The 25,205-nt window shown below is 29.7% G+C and overlaps 1 protein-coding gene across 1 annotated transcript in view; it reads left to right on the top strand.

Moving 5' to 3' along the window:
• The window catches only part of LOC113375551, a 344,885-nt gene extending 324,902 nt beyond the window's left edge, over positions 1 to 19,983 (top strand). Inside the window, exons 10-18 of the mRNA XM_026615483.1 lie at positions 489 to 589; positions 14,411 to 14,613; positions 15,528 to 15,667; positions 15,894 to 16,022; positions 16,174 to 16,260; positions 17,662 to 18,059; positions 18,914 to 19,036; positions 19,353 to 19,626; positions 19,790 to 19,983. Coding sequence (XP_026471268.1) covers positions 489 to 589; positions 14,411 to 14,613; positions 15,528 to 15,667; positions 15,894 to 16,022; positions 16,174 to 16,260; positions 17,662 to 18,059; positions 18,914 to 19,036; positions 19,353 to 19,626; positions 19,790 to 19,983 — 1,649 coding nt within the window. The remainder of the gene's footprint in view (positions 1 to 488; positions 590 to 14,410; positions 14,614 to 15,527; positions 15,668 to 15,893; positions 16,023 to 16,173; positions 16,261 to 17,661; positions 18,060 to 18,913; positions 19,037 to 19,352; positions 19,627 to 19,789) is intronic.
• Positions 19,984 to 25,205: the final 5,222 nt, after the last annotated feature.

Below are 25,205 nucleotides of genomic sequence, written 5' to 3'. Positions count from 1 at the left end.
TCAAAAACTCTCTCTGGGCTGCAACGTATATGATCAAAATCTCTTTTTTAAACAACTGGTTGTATTTATTCAAAAATTGAAATCCTCATGATTTGTTTCAATGTGAATTTCTTATCGCTTCCGCATTACTTTTTTCCATAATTACAAGAAAAAAATATTTATAATAATATATACATTGTTGTTTGTTTAAGTTCTATATATATCTGTACGAATTCCATATATTTTTGCGCCTTGCAAATTTTCAATATGCGGCACGCATACAAAATAAGCTACGGTCACATAATAAATTATAGAGCAGCTGGTATTTATACATATTTTCTTACTCTTGTATGCAAATTATAACTAGATCTATGTGTGGCATTTTGCCCTAAGGCAAGTTGCATAAATATCCCTATATATGTAAATAATAATGATTAGACGGGGAACAAGTGTCCAACTTGACTTTGAGCAATTATATTGTAAATACCAATCCAATTTTATCACAACACTATGTTCATTAAACTTCCAGCTGAACCATCATTGTATAAATGCATTTTATTCGCTGTTATTAAAAAACTTGTCACCTGGTCTTTTATACCCCATATGCGAGGTAACATTGTACAGCCAGAGGAGAACAGATCCAATGTCTTATTTTGCAATAGGCACATTTTTGACCGAGATAACACTGTATATAGCCGTAATCTGGTATTTCGTCAGAAATATTCATCAGCAGAGTTGGAATAACTATTTATTTAATTTATTTCTTGTTAAGTTGCTTCTTTTAACTTAATTTACTTTTTTATTTACTGTTTTTTATTGTTTACACTTTCTTTTAATTTAATTTACTTTTGTATTTACTGTTTTTTTATTGTTTACACCTTTGCCAGGGTAAAAGTTCAGTTGGTCCTGTTTACCTCGCCCACATGCAAGTTCTCTTATAGAGGTTACAAAAAACCATTTTATATAACTCAATAATAACAATAATCTTATAAAACAATTAAATAATGTGTATTTAAACATTATATTAAGGTCTCGTAAACTAAATCACAGTACTCACAACCAAAGAAACTAGCAACGGAAGAAAATACTTTTGTTACGGGTTTTCAAACTTTGTCGTTTATCTCCCGATGGCGATGTCTTGAGATTTAAGGTGCTGGCTGGTTATACACCATTTTCCCACTTTTTCCAATTTTTAAATATTGTTGTTGAAACATTCTTAACTTTACTTGTTTTTGAGATATCGATGGTGGATTTTTTTACCTGCGGACCTTTAGGCTCTTTTATATAGTATATATAGGATAGAGCGGATAGTATAGATAGTATATATGATAGAGCGGAGCTTAAAGCTCCGCGGGTGAAAAAATCCACCATCGATATCTCAAAAACAAGTAAACAACAATATTTGAAAGTAATGAAAAGTACTATATAGTATATAGTAATGTGTTATCGTAAGCATTCGGCTACTCAACTACGAACTAAGTTCGCAGCCCATTATTTTTATCTTTAATGATTTTTCATAATTAAACATAAGCCTATAAAGTAAATCGAAAGCCTATAATATTTTGTATACAAAGTTTCATCATAGTCGTCAAATTTTTGTTTTCAATAATTAATTACGAAGAGACAGCCGGTCTTTGCCAAAAATAACTAATCAGTCCGATTTCCGACTGATATTTTCCAAACAAATCTTGAATTTTCAAAATCGGTCTAGAATTTTGCACTTATGTGCAAATATGCACTCATGTGGCAATAAAAATTATGTTTATATGCAAATTGTAAAAAGCGGCTCAGACGATCGCCGCCAAATCTAATCAACGCGAGTCTTTGTCGGGTTTCATCGAATGGCTTTTAAATTTTTGCGTATATGAGAAAACGCCGAGAAAAAGAAAACGTCGAATTTTGGCTTCCACAAAATTGATGCACATTAAACAAGATAATCGTCGTTGTACTACAATTTGAATAAGCCGAATTCTTTATATTGTGTAATCAAATAAGTTCAATTGGAAATATATGTTATGTTTGATTTGATTCAAAATGATTTTCGAGGGAATTAGTGCTATTACTTTGCTTTGTTCATACTAGGAAATGCAATACCGATGGAAAATTTCAATACCGGTATTTCGGTAATTTTTCATTTTAAAACCGAAATACCGGTAAATTACCGGTATTTTTATTATATTAAACAAACGTAAACAAAATTGAAAGTTACTAGTACAAATATAAAAAAATGTATATACGACTGCAACTATATTGAACTAAACAATAAAAACAATAAAAAAAACAATAAATTTATTTTTTTAAATAAATATTTAACAAAATTATATCCAATTTAATTAATTCATTATCACTATCGAGTATATTGAGTACTTTTCACCAAAAATAAACTTATGAGTAAGAAAGACCAAAAACTCATAAAAGATCATATCACATTATTATAATAAACTGTATTGTCTGTATCCGATGTGTTAAATTAGCATAATCTCCAAAATTTAAAAAAATATAATTTTTGTTCACTAAGATCGGATACTTTGTCGAGATAAATAATAAGTTACTATAATTTCTGAGTATTGTTATTTAAAACAATGTGATGCTTCTATAGTATTTTCAAACTTCGAAACGTTTACGAAAAATAATATTTTATAATTGTAATAAGAAGCAAAAATATTTAGTAATTATCATAATTATTATGTATAAAGCAGGGGTAATCTTTATGATAAAAAATATTTTGGCGCAAATATCACTTGAAAAACCGTTATGAAACAAACATCATTATCTTTCAGTCCAATTCTATTTATTGTAGCACGAAATGAAGCCTTTTGGAAAGCAATAAATATTCAGTTTAATGACTAGTTGAGATAATATTTGACATTTGTTTATCCTTAGAATCACTGAAAGATATAGTTGTTTATGCGATTATGGAATTTAAAGATAAATTTGTTCCGAGAAACTTAAACTTTAGCGCTTATGTAAAAATACCGAAAATAGCGGTATTTTTGGAATAAATACCGGTAATTCGGTATACCGGTATCCGGTATTGCATTCCCTAGTCCATACTATGGACTCCATAGCACACTCGCAGTGCGATAGTTATCGGTGGCCATAAAAGGCCCGTTCCGTAGTTTCTTAAGGAAGTTTCGCCGTCCCGTCCGCTTCGTTTTAGTACGTTTCCCTGATCCCACATTGGCCCGCATGCATCAGCAATTCAGCATATCAGCATCGATCCGCGTCGTACTTGCACTTGCACTTGATCTTCATACGATGCTATTGCGCTCGCTTTGTTCCGGGAACCTGTTCTGCGGTACTTTTTAAAATAGTCGCGCTATAAGGCATAAAATGCATTCGCGGCCATCGAGAATGTCAAGATCGAGTACGATTCGCAACGAGATGAAAATAAAAGGAAAATAAAACTTATGTGTAGATACTACACACGACTCTTTGTATCGGGCGTATAGAATAATCTTCGTACAAATAAAACAAGGGGTATAAGAAGGAATAACCAGTTTACGCAAGACTTGCCACAGAGGAAATGTTTTGCAATTATGAAGTTTTTTTACAAGCTTTTGTTAGTAGTCTAGGCAATTTGCTTATTTTACGAAATATTCTAGCAGTTGTAATTGATTTTTATTTCTTTATTTTTAACTTTTCGTAGGGTAAGTTATAGTAATTGCAAAAAATCGAAAATGAAATTTTTTGCATATCTTCACGTTGAACACGTTGTATCTGAACATTTTGGCATACCTTAGAAAAAATGGATGTATGTGTGTGTGTATGCGTGTGTGCGGATACAAATTTTCGTCAACAATTTCGGGAACATGGTTTAAACGATTTAAATTATTCAAACAACATTTTATTTCTATTGATAAGGAGACGTGCTAATTAGTTTTTGGCACAGGCAGGTCTAACCGTTTCAAAGATACCGTGCAAAAAGTGCCAAAAACGGTAACTCCGTAACTTAAGAGAGCGGAGCGTCCAATTTTAATTCAAAAAACATGTGATAAAGAACCGGTTGAATTTTTGGAAAGGCAGGTCTTGCGGTTTCGAAGATCTAGGGCAAAAAGTAAAAAAAAGTCATTTGGTGGTCAAAAATGATCGTTAGACATAGACACATCAAAGTATCAGGTATTTTATTAATAGATTTTAATAATACGTATAAATTTTATTTACATTTCAATAGGTTCCGTAACATCGTTTGTCCGTTAGACTGCGACGCGGCGCTTACGCGCTTCGATATTTCATCCCTATGCACCTAAAGCAGTACGATTGCTTTGGAAAAAAGTTCAGAATTTCTAAAATATTTCATATTAAATAAAGCATTTTTTTTTCAAAAAATCTTTTTTTCCAAAAAAGTCAATTTTTGTCGAAAATCTAATTTTTTCAAAGAAAATTTTTTCTCAAAAATTTTAATATAATAGTACGGGAAATTCCAATTTGCCGTAAGGCACGATATACATATAAAATATACATTTAAAGTTAAAACATGTTTTTAAAAAAATATACAAAAAAACATTATTATATATTTTCATTCGATTGTAAATTATTATAATTCAAGGAGATATGTTTTTTTGTAAATTGTGTTACCCAGTGCTACCACTTCAAATGCCTTTACATTCAAATGTACATACAGGTACATATAACTACACACGTAAAAATACCCATAAATGCACATATATGTATATGAATTCATACACGGTACTAACGTGTTCTTTTTATTAATCATTTTTACATGACATTTTATATTGACGTGAAACTACATAAATGGCATAAAAAATAATCGGTGTTCAAGAGACATTGAAACTATTTCCATGTCTTCTCCATTCTTTCTTTTATTTGCATACACACATTTTTAGATAAGCCAGCGGAATCGTAATATTATTATTACATAAATATTGCAAATAAACAATACTGTATAATGATAAATCTTTTTATATGCTAAAACTTGAAGAGTATAATAGAAGAAAAATACCAAATTTAACATCTACTGACTAGAAATTACCTTTTCTAAAGCATTCTTCAGTTCAATTATATTATAATGAGTAGGTTCATCGTTCATAATAATCAACAATATGTTATTATTAGTTATTATTTTCGATTGTATATAATTTTACACATTGCAATTACATTAATGACAAATAATAATTAATTTTTATAAAACGAATAATCATGACTAACTTTACACTTTAACTTTTTTACAACTCAACGCACACCCTCGATATGATAACGAGCTTTACCATAGGCCAGTGTTTCCCAACCATTTACGAGTCGCGCTCCACCTTAACATTTCTAAAAACGCTGTGGCCCTCGTATAAATTTTTTGTCTTTTAAAAATGATTTTGTTTCTAAATATAAAAGATACACTTTTAGAAATCACTATTAAATTATGATTAAAACTTCATAAGTAAATCATGTTATAAAAATTGAAATTCAAAATAATTATATTACTGATTTTTCTACATTCAATCAAGTCCATTTCTTTTTTCTAACTTTTCGAAAGAGAGTTCACAAAATATGACCTGCTAATTTTATGATTTCTTACCCATTAATAACATTAATTAATTTTGTTATTTATTGTGTTTATTAACACCTACAAATATTTATTTTGATATAAAAGTACTCAAGATTTATTACAATACGTTATAAGACTTATGGATCGATTTTGCCGCATAACAGACCAATGCTATGGCAAGGCTATGTTATGAAAAACTTTTCATACTAATTTGTTCTAAATATTGGCAAAAGCCATGTGGTATCTGTGCAGTCAGGCGTTTTCCTCAGGTTGTCAGATAGAAAACCTAACCTAGAAATCGCACAAATGTCAAAAAAACGATTTTAGATAACAGCGTCCTTCTGACCCAGCTTCATAACATACAAGTAACGTTGCAGTGTAAAATGCACAGCAAATACATGACATTTTGACAATATTTTGTATAATTCTGTAGCATAATGTGCGCACGTTGAAGCGTAACATGGTCTTGCCATAGCATTGGTCTGTTATGCGGCAGAATCGGCTCATTATTCTAATTATATCATAAATAACCTAACTATTATCTATCATACCGTGAGATACTTATACCATCACTTTCTATCCTTACAAACAATCAAATATCTATATTAAATATCTATTGTCTATACCGGGGATTGAACCCGGCGCCTCCACATGACACCACTACTCTATTAGGTCCCCCAACTAAAAATATATTATGGAACACACTGTTGTTCATTTTCTAATAAAAGAAGCATATAATACTAAGATAAAGCAAAGACACGCAAAAAAAGACGATTGATCGCTGAAAGAAAGTGGTTAAGGTCGCTGCCTGCCACGCGGCGGACCCGGGTTCGATTCTCGGTAGAGTTAATGTAGTGTATAAGGGATTGTGTAAATAAGTGTAAGATAATAAATATTAGGCATTTTAGGTATAAGATGTTGGAAATGAGCGTATACGGTGTGGTGAAAGTAAAGCGTATGATATAGTAGTTACAGGGCTTATAACAACATCATCATAGTATATAACGTTTGGGCATATAAGACTATTAACTTAGGCTACGAAAAGAAACTTAAGGTGTAGGGGTTATCGTATAAGAAATGCGAATTTTATATAGATTTAATTTTTAAATTTTTTTTCTTGTATAGGAATATTTATCTTATAAATAGTATTAAATAACGGAAATATCGAAAATATCTACTAATTCATGCAAATCACCGAAAGAGAATGGGTTAAAATTGTGTCATTTTTAACTTCCCGTAGGGAAGTTATAGTAATCGCAAAAAATCGAAAATGAAAATTTTTGCATTTCTCGACGTTTCAAAGGTTTCTGAATATTTTAGCATACCTTAGAAAAAATGGATGTATGTGTGTGTGTGCGTATGTGTGTGTTCGGATATAAATTTTCGTCGACGATTTCGAGAACACCGATCAGCCGATTTAAATAATTTAAAAAACATTCGATTCGTACTGATAAGGAGACGTGCTGATTAGTTTTTGGTGGAGGCAGGTCTAACCGTTCGGTTTTTAAGAGAACGGAGTGTCCGATTTTAAAAATCCAAAAAACATTTTACTTGTATTGACAAGATGAAGAATTGATCAAATTTTCATGAAGGCAGGTCTAGCGGTTTCGGAGATCTAATGAAAAAAGTAAAACAAAAAGCCATTTGGCGGTCAAAAATGATCATTGGACATATGCACATCAAATTATCAGATATTTTATAGAGATTTTTACAATAAGTATGAATTTTGTTTACATTCCTATGGGTTCCGTACCAATATTTATCCGTTAGACGGCGACGCGGCGCTTACGCGCTTTGACATTTCATCTCTATGCAGTTAAAGCAGTACGATTGCTTTGAAAAAAAGTTCAGAATTTCCAAACTATGCCAAAATAAAAAAAAACTTTTTTTTCAAACAATTTTTTTTTATTTCTCAAAAATCTAATTTTTTCGAAGTAATTTTTTTTCAAAAATGTTAATCGGTTTTAAAAAAATAATAATTTTTGGTACGGAAAGTTCCAGCAATTTGCCTTAAGGCACGATGCCTTAATTGCCTTAAGACAGAATTCCACTTACAGCTAGTTTAATTTGCCCCCTTAAATTTAAATTTGCCTTTCAGTGGGTCTTATATATATATATATATATATATAAATATATATATATATATATATATATATATATATATATATATATATATATATATATATATAAGAAATCGAATAAAATAGTTCCTTGTTCTATATTATATATATATATATATATATATGTATATATATATATATTAGGGTGGTCCTTAATATGGACATTTACTAATTTCCTTGCTCCCAGGGGCTCAAATGGTTCGAAATTGATAAAAAACAATTCTCTGAAAGTTTTAGCTCTTAATTTTAACGTTTAGATAGAGCGCAATTCAATCAAACTTCGTATGGAAAGGACATGGAAAAAAATTTGAAAATTTAAAAAAAAAATTTAGGTATAACTTAGCGACAAATCAATGAGTTTCATTCATTCATTTGTTCGCTAAATTACATCTAAAAAACATTTTTAAAATTTTTGAAAAATTTTCCATGCTATTTCCATACAAAACTTTGATTGAATTGCGCTCTATCTAAACGTTAATATTAAGAGCTAAAACTTTCAGAGAATTGTTTTTTATCAATTTGGAACCATTTGAGCCCATGGGAGCAAGGATATGTGAAAATGACCATTTTAAGGACCACCCTAATATATATATATATATATATATATATATATTTTAATTTTACATTTTTTTAAATTTTTCATAACTAGACGTTTCATCAATTTTTTATTTCGCATTTATTCATTTTTTCGTACAATTTTGTGTTTCTGTTTGTTTTTCAAAATTTATTTGTATGGTGAGTTTCTTTACATTTATTTATTTTATGTTTGTTTTTCATATATACTTTTCATATACATTGTTTTACTTATTTTTGGTTGTTAATTATGTATTTTTTATATTGTTTTAATTTGTAACCCTGAATTATTTAATTATAGCACTGAAGATGGGTCAAATCAGGACCCGAAACGTATGTTCCCTTAATAAAAACATTTTTCAATAAAACTGTTTTTTAATTATTGGATGGATGCCCAAGAAACAATTTTATCATATTATTTCACCATCTGAAGAAAAACCTTTCGCTTTATATATATTTATATATATATATATATATATATATATATTATATATTATAAATAGTTAAGATTCCTTGATTTTTATTGGGGCATTTAATTTCACTATCAACATGTGCGTGATTTCAAAATTCATTATCAAATAAAGATTAATGAAACCGATAAAAATAGGCATATCATTAAATATTTCGGTTATATAAACATATCAGACTATCCTTTTAAAATCAAATTGTCTTCGACAAACTATTGTTATTATTCGACAATATGCTAGTTTCAGCTATATGTCCATACACGTTTTTGTACAAGTCGACATGAAGTAGGTAATACTTTTGAGTAAATTATATGTCCAGAAAGCGTTATTTTAGAATGAATGAATAAACTATTAAAATAGATTTATTGCAGAACGATAGAAAAAAAATTCAATCAAATTACATGTTACTGTAACAAAATCATTGCATAAGATTATAAAATTGGTCAAGCATATATAGCGATGCCCATTATTAATATCAGTGACAAGAACCTAGAAATATACATTATTATAGAGAGCAAATTAGTGATATATGGATTAAAGTTTTATTTTCTTATATATTTTTGGTCTTTGCTATAGCATTTAGCAACTTACAATGTTTTGTTTCCATTTATATACCATTTACTTCTTACACGTATTATTTCTATTAACATTCTAATATTTTATTTTTTAGTTTCACCAATTTTAATCATTTCGCTACGAGAGGGTTTTTTGCATGTGTGTCGCGAATCAGTAAAGTTATAGATATTGAAGCAAAAGTGGAAGCTCCTTGCCGTCTATAGGCGACATTTGTAAACACATCTCGTCAAGTGAATGTCGTCTATAGACATTCTTATAGATATATTGAAAAAAAAACGAATTTTCAAAAAATTGTAGAATTCTCAAAAAAATTTTCAAAAAATATTAAAATTTATAAAAATTTCAAATTAAGGTAAGGTAATTTCCAGCAATTTACCTTAAAGCACAATCCTATATACCAATAGTTTTATATTACACTCGATTCTAAAAAAATATTGAACATAAGTTCAATGTTATATATAAAAATTATAATTTAAAACTGTCATATGGAACACGGATAAGAAATAAATGGATTTTTTATTGATAAATAAAACTCACCTATTTAATGTATGTAAGGGAGACTGGATATGGTTGTGCCAGGGTACGGTAGTGTCAGTCATCATAATAGCTAAACTGTATAAAACTGTACTGATTTTGAAATAGAGTTCAAAGGGAGAAAAATGAAGTATGATTGTTCGAACAAGTACCCACAATTGCTTACAGTCAGTGCCTTACATTAACATGATCTGTAGACGGTTTACAGTCTAAAAATCGAACATGAAAACTTACTTTTGACTCTTTAAAAGCAATGCGGTCTACTGTAGACCGATTTTTCGATTTTTTTTTAATCATAACTGTTAATTGAATACAGATATATCACTTTGTTTGTTATTTTACTGTTAGCTGAGCATTAGTAGTTCATATCAGCAATAAATTTTGCTTAGTTCTGTCATAATGATGATTTGTTGTCAAAAGTGTGCGTTGGGTACGGTTGTGACAAATTTTGGGGTACGGTTGAGACATGTATTTCTTGTCCGTTTCGGGTGAAGATTAAACAGATAACAAAATCTTATTCAACTAAGATAAAATACGTAAGAGAAAGAAAAAAGACAATTCAATATAAGAAGAAAAAGATTTCACAAATAATTCTTGTTAACTTTTTTTACAAAATTTTGTTTTGTTATATATTGTTATATCTTATTAATAAGATTTGTTTAAATGTTTATGTATAATAAATAATATATAAATTTCTAAATAATATATAATAATATGTTGTGTTACAATAAAACGTTATAAACATAAACCATTTTGGTGTTTATACTTATTGTTTTTAACCTATTTTTATGCCTGTCACTACTTACCCCAATTGTTGTCACAACCGTCCATCGGTATGATTTATTTTATGACTAATACATTGTATTTAAGTACATTATTTTAGTATTTCCACGTAGATAAATGTTTAAATTACCATATAATTTACTTTTCTTTCAGTTGACTAAGATTAAATTAATAAATTTATGCCTCATCAAAAAAGTAGCGCAACCGTACCAGACTCCTCTATTGTATTTCTAATCTATTTTTAACTTCCCGTAGGGCAATTTATAGTGATCGCAAAAAAATCGAAAATGAAATTTTTTATATATCTGTACGTTTCAAAACCTTCTAAACAATTTGGCATACCTTAGAAAAAATGGATGTATGTGTGTGTGTGCGTGCGTGTGTGTTTGTATGTGCGGATACAAATTTTCGTCGACGATTTCGGGAAGACCTATCAACCGATTTAAATAATTAAAGAAAACATTCGATTCATATTGATAAGGAGACATACTGATTAGTTTTTGGCGAAGGCGGGTCTAGCCGTTCCGAAGATACGGGGCAAAAAGTGCCAAAAACATTAACTCAGTTTTTAAGAGAACGCAGCGTCCGATTTTAATCATTCAAAAAACATTTTACTTGTATTGACAATATGAAGAACTGCTTAAATTTTCATAAAAGCAGGTGTAGCGGTTTCGGAGATCTAATAAAAAAAGTAAAAAAAAAATGCCATTTGGCGGTCAAAAAAGATCATTAGACATATGCACATCAAATTATCAGATATTTTATAGAGATTTTAACAATAAGTATAAATTTTGTTTGCATTCCTATGGGTTTCGTACCAATAATATTCGTTAGACGGCGACGCGGCGCTTTGACATTTTGTCTCTATGCAGTTAAAGCGGTACGATTGCTTTGAAAAAAGTTCAGAATTTCCAAAATATGTCAAAATAAAGAAAACATTTTTTTTCAAAAAAAGATTTTTTTTGTCAAATTCCTAGTTTCTCAAAAATCTAATTTTTTCGAAGTAATTTTTTTTCAAAAATGTTAATCGTTTTTAAAAAAATAATAATATTTGGTACGGGAAGTTCCAGCAGTTTGCCTTAAGGCTAGATGCCATGCGCCCCACTAGTTCCTAAATATAGTCATAATCTTATTTTTTCTAGAGACAACCGCTCCCGCGCCTCGTGTGATAGTAAGTACTCGTTTACGTAAATCAAACGTATAATGAGCGATCAATTGATAAAAGTCGGACGATGGCGATGTCGAAGAGACTAAGAAACGAAGAAACGAAGAAACGAGAAGATGATTCCACGGGTAGGTGCAAGAACAAGGAGAACCGCGTTGTGCGAGTCCACGGGTTTACTATGGAGCGACGGTCGGCGCCCCTAAGCGGAGGGGGTGATCCCGGTCTTGTTATAAAGGGCTCGCCTCCGACAACGGATTACTGTTGTTGTTTTGTGTACGACAAGAGAACAGACAATCGTGTGCATATAAAACTAATTGTATTAACGTTTAGTGGGTGTCGCAGGCAGCACACAACGCCATCATGGTAATTATATGCTATTTCCACAGTTCCGTTCAATTAAGGCTTAATTAATCAACAGTTTATTCCGAGGCAGGCTTTGGTCGGGGAATAAATTTTACTAAATGATTACAATATATTGCCATTAACTGAAATTTATACCCATATATAAATTTTTGGGCTATTTTTTTACTACTGAAATTAAAGCACGTTTGTTATAAGGGTAATAGTTAAAAATTTATACAACACATGCAATATTTATTACTTATACAGTAATTAAAAACGACAAAAATAAGTACCTATAAAATATTTTTATAACATTGATAAAAATATTTATGATTAAAATTGCCATTCATAAACATATTTATTTTGTTATAATTATAACACAAATTTAAAACTTGTGTTAAAAAAACGAAAACAAATTTCTGTCTAAGGGTCGTGTAAATTTTTATTGCGTGATAACATTTGATTAAATCTGGTGCTTAAATATTAATGTATAAATATTTAATGTGTCAAAATTATTGTAAAATGTAGTGATAAAAAGTAATTTGGTTTATAATACAATTTTTGTGAATAATATTGTCGATCCAATAATTAGTATTTGTTTAGATGCATTATATGATTAAATTTTTTGATATATAATTAATTTAATACAAATTTATTTGTATTGATTTATTTGAAACTTAAATAGAGTAATTTACGTACATAAATATCAATTGATTTAATTTTGGCTAAAAGTATAACCATCCAAGAATCTTACTTTTATAATAAGTTAACGTGTAAATTCACTCGTATGTTGTTACTAGTATCACCCACTCAAATTTTAATCGCAGGCAATATATTTCTAATAATAATATTTTAGTTTAATATTTTTATAATCTACATCACGCATATAACTTTCCTACAAATACAAGAACGCGCAGTTTTAATGGACTCAAATGGAAGAAGCAGATGGTGATAATTTAGCTTACTTGTTACCATAATTTAAAAATACATAAAGCTTGGAATAATCATAATCATACTTTACGACCGTCTATAATTTTTTGAAACCAATGCACTTGCAATTGAAGCCTTGAAATATGTTTGTTTTTAGAATGGATTTTTAATAATAACTATTTATTCTTGCTCTGTTACGTCTACTTGTAATCAAATGTATTATTTATTTAATTATTTTTTAGAAAACTAGAATTTTTTAAATAAGAGCGTCAACTTTATAAATTTGAAGTTTGAATGTAGTAAAAAAATTGCAAATGTTTAAAAGATTAATTCTTAATATAATTGAATTATAGATATAATAACTATATCAGATAAAATCACTTCATTGTCAATTGAATTATAGATATAATAACTATATCAGATAAAATCACTTCAATGCCTATTAGGTTGGGAAAAATTTAGTTTCAATTTTTAGCAATTATTTGTCACTTATTGTTTTTATTGTTTTTCTAGTATTATTTTAATCATTTTTACACAAATTTTATTTATTTTATTTATTAATTTTATTATTATCATTATTTGCTTTTATTTTATATTAAATCATCACAATACGAATATCATTTTAATAAAAATACTATTATTTATTTCGTACTATATTATATTTGTATTTGTTATTATTCACTTATGTTACTAGATGTTATATTATTTAGCAGTTGTAACACATATTGTAATTTAAAAAAAAAGTTAGACTGGTAAGCTTTTGTGAACATATACGTATTCTACATAAATTAAATTATTAGATTTTTTACAATATGGGAAATATATATTGATAAACAATATATTTCAATAAAAAATTGGGAAAGTGTAATTGGTAAATAATAACCGTATTTATTTTTTACAATTTATTTTAATACTTATATTTAAATATTTTAATATCAATGTATGACATTTTAACTTACTTTTTTAAAAGAAAAAAATATTTGGACAGACAGACAACAATAAGTTTTATACAGCTTCGGATAATCATAATTATACTTTATGACCTGACCGTTTATTATTTTTTTAAACCAATGCACTTGCAATTGAAGCCTTGAAATATATTTGTTTTTAGAATGGATTTTTAATAATAACTATTAATTCTTGCTCTGTTATGTCTACTTCTACTCAAATGCATGATTTTTTTAATTATTTTTTAGAAAACTAGAATCTTTTAGTACGATTGTAAATATACTTCATATAATTAAATTTAAAATTTAATTAAAGTAAATATAATCAAGTACCTAATGTATATTTATTATTACTTATTATTATTAATTTTAAGTTACTCGTTGCCGGTTTGTGTTGAGACCATTTTGAGAAGCTTCGTAATAGTCGAATCCGCCTGACGGGGCACATTCGACTGTGGCGTTATATTATCATCTCCTGACAAATGTTTCAGAAACAAGTACGTGCAGCCTTGAGTGTGACCGGTTTGCTTTTGTCGTTCGCGGCGTGCTCGCTCGCCGCTCCGCAGCCGCAGCCGCCCGGGCAGCCTAGGAGTCGCGAAGAAAACGCTAGACAGTTCATCTTCTTTAATCCAAGAGCGAGCCTTCAATCAGTCGGATTCGCCGAGCCGCTGATACCAATAACCAGCTTGGACAGGTAAGCTCACACCTGCCGATGTCGATATATAAAATCAATCGACAACTTTGATATTGTAGTTTATCAATTGATTACATTTACTTTATAATTTAAATAGAAACTAGTATTGTTTATCATTATAAGTATTTAGTAACCTTCAATTCCGACACTTCTCAAAATAATTAGAAATGGTCGAATGTCACGAAAATTGTCAAATTTTAAAATTACTTTTTTTATTTTATTTGAACAGCGATCAGAACTTATGGGTTCTATGAGCTGTTGTGATTAATATCTTACAAACTACGTTTGTTTTATTACAGATGGCAACCCAAACAGTTGTCACATCTCTGTATGATAAATTTTTATTACAATCTGTGTAATAGGGCAAGTATGGTGCAACAATGCCGGGTGAGGGCTATTTTCACTTGGAAACATATTGCTATTTATTTTTCCAAGTGAAAATCGTTGTCGCTGTTTTCTGACAACAGGCTGCTCGAAGTGGGTATCGAACCCGGGACCTCTGAAACAAGTCCCGTCGCTCCTAACCGCTTACCTACAGGCGAGCCCTTAAAATTACTAGTTCATTTTTTTGTGTTTTTTGTCGTATTTCTAAACCGATTAGACCTACTTTTAGTGAAAAACTATTGGTCTGTTGAAGGTATTTTCACAAATCCAATAATGATTTGATTTATCCAAATTCAACCAACGAAAAATTATTATTTGTATTCAATAAGTATTATTGGATTTTAAAATATTGTTGCTCAATATTTAATGCAATTTAAAATTACAATTAATAATTATAATAAGTATTTCAAAGTGATAATTTAAATAATTCGAATGTTTATTTTGAAATAAATAATATTTTGAAATAAGTGATACTCATATATTTAACGTATTATTTATTTATTCTAATTTAACGTTTTGTTTACGCAAAGTGTGCAAGAAGCAGGAGGAGAATCCTACCTCTATTTGCACCCAGACCAACTAAAAGATCAAGCTATCATTCAACCACAATCAGCTGTAAGTTTTAGTGGGGTTCCACAAGAGGGACAACATTTTATTCTTTATACTCCAGGTGACATTTCTTTATATATCTTATACTAATTTTACTAATATTGGATTTTTACATTTGCATAATTGTTTGAATTCTTACTGTATATAACTTCAGACTTATTATTTTTTCTTCTTCAGAATGCAATATTCTTTTCTATTTTTTCCATTATTGCTGGGATAGTAACTAAATAGATTGATCACATCGCATTCGATTGTCTTGATTTCAATTTTGGTTGTTACAATTACAGGTTTGAAACAAGGTGCGCCCGGATATTTAGAGCAAATTGTAAACTTATTCAGTGGCCTAAATCCATTTAACAACCCAGCGGTTCAACAACAGAACCCAACAAACGATGGTACAACACCTGCTCCAATAGGTAAGTTGCATTTCTTAATAATATATAATTATAAATAACGGTTTCATTGCATCTTTCCTTTATTACATTAATTGTTACTAACTTTGAAAATTTTGGAAGCTTAACATACTTTAATGCTAAACCATCACGTATTTAATATTCTATTAAAAAGGCCAAGGGGGACTTATTCAGCAAGCCGCTTCTTGGCTGACTTCCAACAACCCTTTCAGAAGGCCGACCACAACGCAAAAACCTCCAGGTATTTTTCCATATGTTTTTCAAAGTTGTGCATAAAACATTTTCGTGTATAATATTCATATATACTTATTTTCACAATATGAACTAAATATTGCTATTTGGTATCGAGCAAAGGTTTTTGTTTTTTATACTTTTATTCAATATAATTTTGTTTTTTGGAAACGGATGCTTTATTTGTACAAAACTGTCTATTTAATGTATAATGATATGTCTTTGCGGATAATTTCTTTGACTATTTCTTTTATATATATATATATATATATATATATATATATATATATATATATGGAAGGTGAATTGATATTTTTGTTCTGATGTAGGGGAAATACAGACAAAATGGTATATATGGACTAAATGGCACTGTGGCCTTATTTAAAAATTTAAAAGTTTTTTCGTTCAACCGTGGCACAACCGTACTACTAGTCTCCCTTACTAGTGATTTAGATTAGTTTTATTGCAACAATCAGGTGTTTGCTGGAATTTTGATTTATTATTCATTTTTGTTCAATTTCTGATAAAATGACATACTTGTACAATGGACAAAATGGCATAGTACCATTTCGAAAGCATTTTACATGACTAAGAAAAAAAATAAAACCTATTAAACTTGATTAACTTTTAACATCTACTCCAAGTATGCAAGGAATAAAAATACAGACCAAAAGATCCACCGACAAAAAGAAGGAAATTGCATTTGTTGCAAAAACCACTTTTTCCATTCTGAGCTCGGCGAAGATTGGTTAAGATGTATGATTTGTATCTCTCAGATGCATGCTTCATGTGCTAATGTCCCAAAGAAGATGAAACGATTTATTTGTTAACTGTTTTCTTAAAAATTAGCATCTCAGTATGTCCTTACTCTATATATCATTTTGCATGTATTATATGGACAAAATGGTGTTTTAAATAGGTTGCATTTTTTCTTAATAAATGTTATTATACTTCCTACACAAATAAAATACTATCATACTGGTAGTCAATGAACCAAAAATGAGTAAAAACGATTGGGACTGGTTATAATTTCATTAAAAAATAAAGCACCATGTCATTTTGTCTGTACATCCCCTATATACTAAAATTCAATGTAAATACTTTGAATGAAGATCAAAGTATTATATATTTTGTATCTCAATAATTTTCATACAATTTTTATGTAATCAAAATACTTTTTTTAATTTAAACTTGATATGAATAAATATATTTAGTTTTCGATATTTATTTTATCCACATATCCGTGAAAGCGGCAAATATGATAAATGTAAACTATGTGTGAGGCACATATATATCATAATATACGAATAATTCATTTTTCTAATTGATTAAAACCTTATAATTCGAGTTATTAAAGCTTAAAGAAATTTTTTGTTAATATTAATCAACAAAATTAATTAATTACTTCCAGCTCAATCTACTATCGAACCATCTCTTGAAACAAACGAATTAAGAGTTACCGAGATTCACGATGCGCAACAACCCCAGCAACGTTTTCAACAACCCTTGCAAAAACAGCAGGAACTGCACCAGAATCAACCTTCTCAGGAACAACCAGCGCAAATATCTCCAGAACAATCTCAAAGTGGCGGTCAGTTGCCAGAACAACGTTTCTACATATTGAGCGGCCAACCACAGTTTTTTGGAAGTTATGAATTTGCAACGAATCCTCATCAACCTTTGTTCAGTCTTCAACCCTTGCAACCTATAAGACCGGTGGTATCGCGAATGCAGCAGCTCCAACAGCCTGAACAACAAGCGCAACAACAAGGCTCCGAACAGCCGATCCAAATTCAAGGTCGGTTTCAGGTGAGTCGTGTTAGTAAACAGAGCAGTAGTTAATAAAACCTTCTATTTCCGTTTAATGTTTACTTTTAGTTGCAAAAATCTTGCGATAAAGTACTGAATAACTGAGAGTTTTTCAAATTGTGCTCCTTAACATGAATAAAAAAATTAAATCTAAATTAAAAATCGAAATTTGTGTAAAATGGACAAATGCTTCATCTTCTCAACTAGTTGTGTTTTATATTATGATACCAGTAATGAAATAATACCACATTAATAAATATACTGACATTTTATGCGTTTTTTAATTTTGATAGTATGACATATTGCATTTGTATGGCCATGCTTATAAGTCATGCACACATTTTTGGAATGAATATTTATAATTAATATGAATAATATGAATAATAATTCGAAGGTTGAACAAAATTCGACGGACGCGTCTCATATTAAGATGGATCAGTCTCAAAGGCTTATTACAAAAATTGACATTAAGGCAGAAAATGATTCTGAAAAAACTATCTATTTACCAGATTGTATACCAAAATCTATAAGCTTGAAAATCAGAAGAGGCCATTAATCATTTATATTGTTATACATTTTGTCGAATGCATATATTTAATAAATTACCATATTCTTTTTATTACTTATTATAATATTGTATTTAAAATTGAAATAAATACATTAAAAACATTAAATAAATTTGTTTGTCATGCTTATTAATATATGCTTTTAACATATGACCCTCAACATATTTCAAAAATAGTTTTTTAATTATTTTTCATAAATTTTGATTAGATAATTATTTTGGCATCTGCCTGGTTAGTTTATCGCGCAATATTATATTATACTACAAATAAGAATAATATTTTTTGTAGCAAGTTGGCGTTCCAAATGAACTAGTCAGCAATGAATATGATCAGCAGAGAGCTGCTCCATTTCAACATCAACAAGAACAAGTTTATCAAGAACCAGGCGGTGAACCCGTTCAAGCTATACAAGTAAGTTTTTCAGTTGATGTCATAATCAGAATCGTTTAAAGGTTTGATCTTATTAGATTTTGGTAAAGTTTATTATCAACCGTCAATATTAATTTCGTTCTATTTTATCTTTACTTATATTCTGTATTTCAAGCTGATGTATATAATACAATTTCAGAGGTGTGACATGTTCAAATTTTGGCGCATGACAAGTTTTTATTAAAATAAATTTTATCACTGGGATTCGGTAGTCAAATATAATATTGCTATTATTTAAAAGATACAAACTTAAAAATGCGATATAAATTTAGATGTAATACGTTTATTATTGGCTCAGGGTATAGGTACACAATTTGAGCCTCAACAGGACGTTTCTGTGCGACTTCAAGCTTTTTCTGGAGAACCAGAAAATCAATTGCAACCAGAACAACCGAAACCAGAGCAATTGCAGCAGCCTTTGGTGAGTGCTGATGTTCCCGGCGCTGCTGCAGGTGAGTTTGCTCGATATCTTGTGCAAAGGCGTAGGCCAGTAGACCATCCAGCTGAAATACAGAAGCGCTTCAGTGACGAAACTGACCTTCCAGATGTAAAACAAGAGCAATTAAATTCTGGTATGTACGATGAAATTATTTCTTTCATAACATAAACTATATAAATATTGGATCTTTGCTTGTCGTGTTAATCACATGATATCCAAAATAATGAATAATTGTTGAAAATCGTGCTACTAGTAAGTGTACTTATTCACTAGAGTTTCCTACTTTTTATTTATAGACGATTTACCTGCAGCTGACGATCCAAGCGTGTCACAAGCGAAACCAATGGCAATTGCTGTAGCCGGTCCAGGCGGAGTCGCTTCGGCTGCTCCAGTCGCATCGGCTCTCACGGGGAAGGGCGGCCTAGCATTGTCTTCGCCTTCAGCTACTGCAATCGCCGGACAAGATGCTGAAGCAGTTGATGAAAATTGAGCCGAATATGATTCACACATACTACTATTGCACTAGTTACGTGCGACCCGATTTAAATTACCTGATGGTAAACTTACATTCTCCATTATTTTTTAATTTTATTTTACGAGTGTGAGACTCTTTCTTTATATATGAAAAAAATGAAAATAAATTCATAAAAATATTTAATTAATTACGAAATGATAAATATTGGTAATCATACTTTATTCTACGAGTATTAACCTGCTGAAATTTCAATATAAGCAAGATCATCATTGAAAAAGTTATTCGTTAGGTTTTGTAATTGTTATTAATTGTTACATTGTTTTCTTGAAAGAAATTAATTTAACTCATCAATCCAGGAGTAAACTTTAATATTAGCAACGACTATTAATTGAAAACCAATAAGATGTTTTGCGCATTTTAGTGTGTCGTTTTTTTTTTAAAATAATTTATCCATGCTTTGCGTTGTGTTTGACCAAAATTATGTTTGTATGATGTTTAAATTATTAAGAATTAGAAAGAAAAGAATAAATCAAGAATGAACGTATAACTTATTAATAACAATAGTCGTCAATTTAATTAAACGATTTAGAAAGATGTAATCATCCAGCATATAGTCTGAAAGAATTAATTTATTTCTGATTGACTATTGATATATGTATAATGAGAAGGTCGTAATCGAAACTGTGCACATAATTTTTCATCTAAACTAAGACGAAAACACCACCGACAAAACATTATTTTTATGTCAATATTTCAACAATAAATTTATTTATAATAAAGTCCATATACAGTTAACTTCTTGAATACAGTTATTATTAAATAAATAAATTGTTCAGTTATGTGAACATGTTCACTTCTGTCATCTACAATCATGTTGAAACACATTTTTATTGTTCATAGTTTATTAACCCTATAACACAATTTTTATAATTCTATGTTATATATTTATGGTGAGCAAAAAAGTACATTTAATAGTAGTAATTTAATTTTAATTTTACTAACAATCTACTAATCCTGCAAAAAATGAAAAACTGTATACTAATAATTGCCTTACTAATACATCTTCTCCTGAATTTTTAAACTAACGAATGGCTGCCTAATTTTCAAAGCATGATAAAAATCTAAAAAAAAAAATCTTGTTAACCATAAATGCACGCATATAAAAACAATAAGGGAGAAGTAAACTGCGACACCTGCACTTAATATTCTAGCTTACAAAACATGCATAATAATAATGGAAATTTTTAATTCAAATTTAAATTAAGTGACAAACAAATATAAAATTCCAAACACAAAATTCCAATATGTTACTTTCTTAACACTTCCTCTGTTCATTTTTTAAAAAAGGTCTGTATATCATTCATTACTCATGCCCATGTTCATGTTGATATGTTTATTATAAAATTAATAAAGAAAATCTGTAAAATTTATTTTGAATTTCATTCGATTGTTTAAATATTGATAACGATTTATTTGTTGCTATCACGCGAAACTTTTAATAAAAAGGAAAATTATTTTATCAATAATTGTGTGAAAAAATATTGTGTAACAAGTTAAATTCAATAACAGTCAGTGACAAATGCCTCTGACTATCTAGAGCAGTGGTTGTGGAACAGGAATAAATTATTCAAATAGGGTAAAAATAAAATTTTTCTGTCTAAAAAGTATATATTTTTAATTGAAATTCGTATAGGGGTAATCTCCCTTCGCCATGCGGGTAAAATCAATTTGGACAAAAATAATTTGGGTTAATGATTAAAAAGGTTTCCCGATCGCTGCTATATAGTCTATGTCTAGACTCTAGGCAATTGCTATGCACCAGTAAATCAAAGAAACCCAATCATTCCTGATTTGATAAATTAAAGTTAGAATTTACTAAATTTAATTATAATATATACCTGCATCAGTGGTGTTGGCGGGCCGGAACGCGCAGAACTCTGGCAAATCATTTATGGACCGGAACGCGTTCAGGCAAAAAAATAAAAAAGATATAGAGAAAGTAATTTAATAAGTGAATTTTATAAATTATAATGTAATTCATTTTTATTAAACGTTCCTATTATTGTAATAAACATACATATATGTGCACAAAATGGGTTTTGTAATGATTTTTGTTTCTTACATTTTCGAATGGAACCGGAATAAAAATGAGAACCGGTTTTTGAACCGGTTTTTTATTTTAGCATTCCGACAAAAAAAATATTAGCTCAACACCACTGACCTGCATATACTTACAGATATGTGCAGTGGAAAAACTATTCATTCGTCATCTTCTTCAACTTCCGGTAAGAAACATGAGATTGCCTTGATTTTCTTGAACTCTGCCGTTGCAATAAAGGCCTTACATAAAGGGCAGTAATGTTTTTGATCTTTGAAAGTTTTGAATAAGTAAGGAAAGCCGCAAAAGGCGACCGCTGCCATATGTGTCCTTGGCGTAATAATGTTTCTACTTCGTGTTCGCACTGGCATTCTACAATTCGGGCAGGTAATCAATGAGCGCAGGCGACGTTCGTGATGTTGTAATCTGATTATTCGGTGGGTGCCGTCTCTAGGTCGGACGCGGGATGAACAGCACCACACGCCGTTCCATAACCAACCGGTAGCGCTGTCTGAATCTTCGTCTAACATATCACGTGTAATCTCATCTAGAAATTCGATTATCGACTTTTGTTATAGGTTTCAATTCTCTAGGTCTTTTTATATCAAAATCAAAATAGTAGAAAGTATATATAAAAAAGTATTCACCAATTTTTATCTTAAATTAGTCTTTCAATCTGTGTCATATTTTGTTCAATGAAGTAACAAAATTTAGAAAAATTTATAAGTTTATATTCAAGGAGGAATAGTATAGAAATTTAAAAAATTTAATCGTTTTTTCTCTTGTTTCATATTTCAATTATTTAAGAATATGTGTACAAAATAATTTTTTAAAGTTCAAATTATTTTCAGAGATACAGCTGTTTGACCATGATAAGCCTCTTCTGTTTCTTTCCTTTAGCAAAAATTTAAACGCGATTTTTCACAAATGTCTTTTATTACACAACGCCCACGAATTCTCGAGTTCTACTGAACCGATACACATGCAATTTTTAGAGAATATTTTTTATAGACTTCTCTCTCTGGCCTAGCCTCATCCCCAAATTTTAATTTCAATTTTTTTGTTAAAAAATCATTAAACCCGAAAAGTGGTAAGAAAAATGATCTTTTTTTCAGAAAGCCATTTTTCCAAAAAAAAATTCAACTTAATCTTAGCATATGCCATTGCGATATCATTTTACCTTATTTTTTTTTTCATTTCTTGATAATTAATTTCATTTCTTAATAATTAATTTAATTTCTTAATAATTATTACTATGAGAGTTGCTATCGTGGGCATAGTCACGTGCCATTTATTTTTGGAACGCTCACTCAACAATTGCTAATTTTTAAAATTATTAATTTTTCTGTACACTTTAACGTTTTACTTTTTCGCTGGCGTAATAACCTCATTCTTTGAACAGCTGTAATATCCGTTTTGCCTAAAACATATTTTCTATTTCAATAACTTCAAAGATTTATAGAAACTACGAATAATATAGAAATTATTTCAATAAACTTATGTTTCATACACGGCGCAAATGCTGCATTTGTTTTATTATTTTCATTATAATTATTTACAGGGAACAGGATAAAATATTCTTCTGATTCAGGCATTTTTCATTGAATCAAGATTTGTACTTCGATATAACTTTAAAATGTTTATTTATCTATGCCGATTTCCTTGTTGATATCGGTACGCATACAACGTTGAGGCCGGTACGCATACAACGACAGATCTCTATTCACATACGCGACGACTACTCACAATCGACCCGTATAGAAACGATATCATCGAGAGCCAATGACAAATAATTGGCACTCGACTTTTATCTTATCTTATCTGCCGTAACGCACTTCCGTTGCATTTGTACGGATTTACACCCTAGTCGCGCCTAAAGAAGTTTTACTTCAAAAATGTTTTTTTCATTTTGAAATATTTTGGAAAATGTGAACTTTTTTTCAAAGCAATCGTACTGCTTTAACTGCACAGAGACGAAAATTCGAAGCGCGTAAGCGCCGCGTCGCCGTCTAACGGAAAAACACTGGTACGGAACCCATAGGAATGTAAAAAAAATTATACTTATTGTTAAAATCTCTATAAAATATCTGATAATTTGATGTTCTTATGTCTAATAATCATTTTTGACCGCGAAATGGGTTTTTTTTACTTTTTTTTACTAGATCTCAAAAACCGCTAGACCTGCCTTCTTGAAAATTTCATCAACTCTTCATCTTGTCAATACAAGTAAAATGTTTTTTTAAAACTTTTTTAAAAATTGAGTTACCGTTTGTGGCACTTTTTGCCCCGTATCTTCGAAACGGCTAGACCTGCTTATGCCAAAAACTAATCAAAACTAATCAAAACTAATCAACACTAATCCTTATCAACAGCAATCGAATAGCCATGAACATCTTTATTGAAACACAACACAACTTAAACATTTAAACAAAGCTTGTTTAAACTTAACCATTTAAACAAAACATATTTTTTATACAAACTTAACAAGAATTCTCTGTGAAGTCATTTTTTTTTGTACTGAATTTTCTTTTTTCTTAGTCACGTTAGACTTTTTTATCTGTTTAATCTTCGCCCTAAAAGACAAGAAATACATACCACAAAGCACACACTTTTAAAAACAAATCATCGTTATGACTGAGCTAAATTATCTAATTTTAAGCAAAAACTAACTGCTGGTAAATAACTGCTAATGTTTAACTTACAGCAAAATAATAAACAGTGATCTATCCGTAAAGAGTTAACAGTGATTATTAAAAGATTTTGAACATGAAAACTTACATTTGTCTTTTTAAAAGTCTACAGATATTGTTATTGTAAGGCACTGACTTAAAGCAATAATGGAAACTTGTTCGAAAATCTTTTTCCTTTTTTTTTCCTTCTTTTCCTTTGGACCCTATCTCAAATTTAGTATAGTTTAGCTGTTATGACAACTGTCACTACCGTACTCTGGCACAACCGTATTCTGTCACCCCTACTACAGATTTTGGTAATGATCAAGCAATTTTGTATCGCTCATATTAAATCGCTCAAATCAAAATATTTTCAATATTCATTTTTAACTTCCCGTAGGGCAAGTTATAACTATATAGTAATCGCAAAAAAATCAAAAATGAAAATTTTTATATATCTTTACGTTTCA

The sequence above is a fragment of the Ctenocephalides felis genome, unplaced genomic scaffold (assembly GCF_003426905.1).
Source record: "Ctenocephalides felis isolate EL2017-DRISC unplaced genomic scaffold, ASM342690v1 CF-g0.4_SCAFFOLD_01886, whole genome shotgun sequence".
Classification (NCBI taxonomy): domain Eukaryota; kingdom Metazoa; phylum Arthropoda; class Insecta; order Siphonaptera; family Pulicidae; genus Ctenocephalides; species Ctenocephalides felis.
Note: the sequence above shows the minus strand (reverse complement) of the source record. Positions and strands in the feature narration are given on the sequence as shown.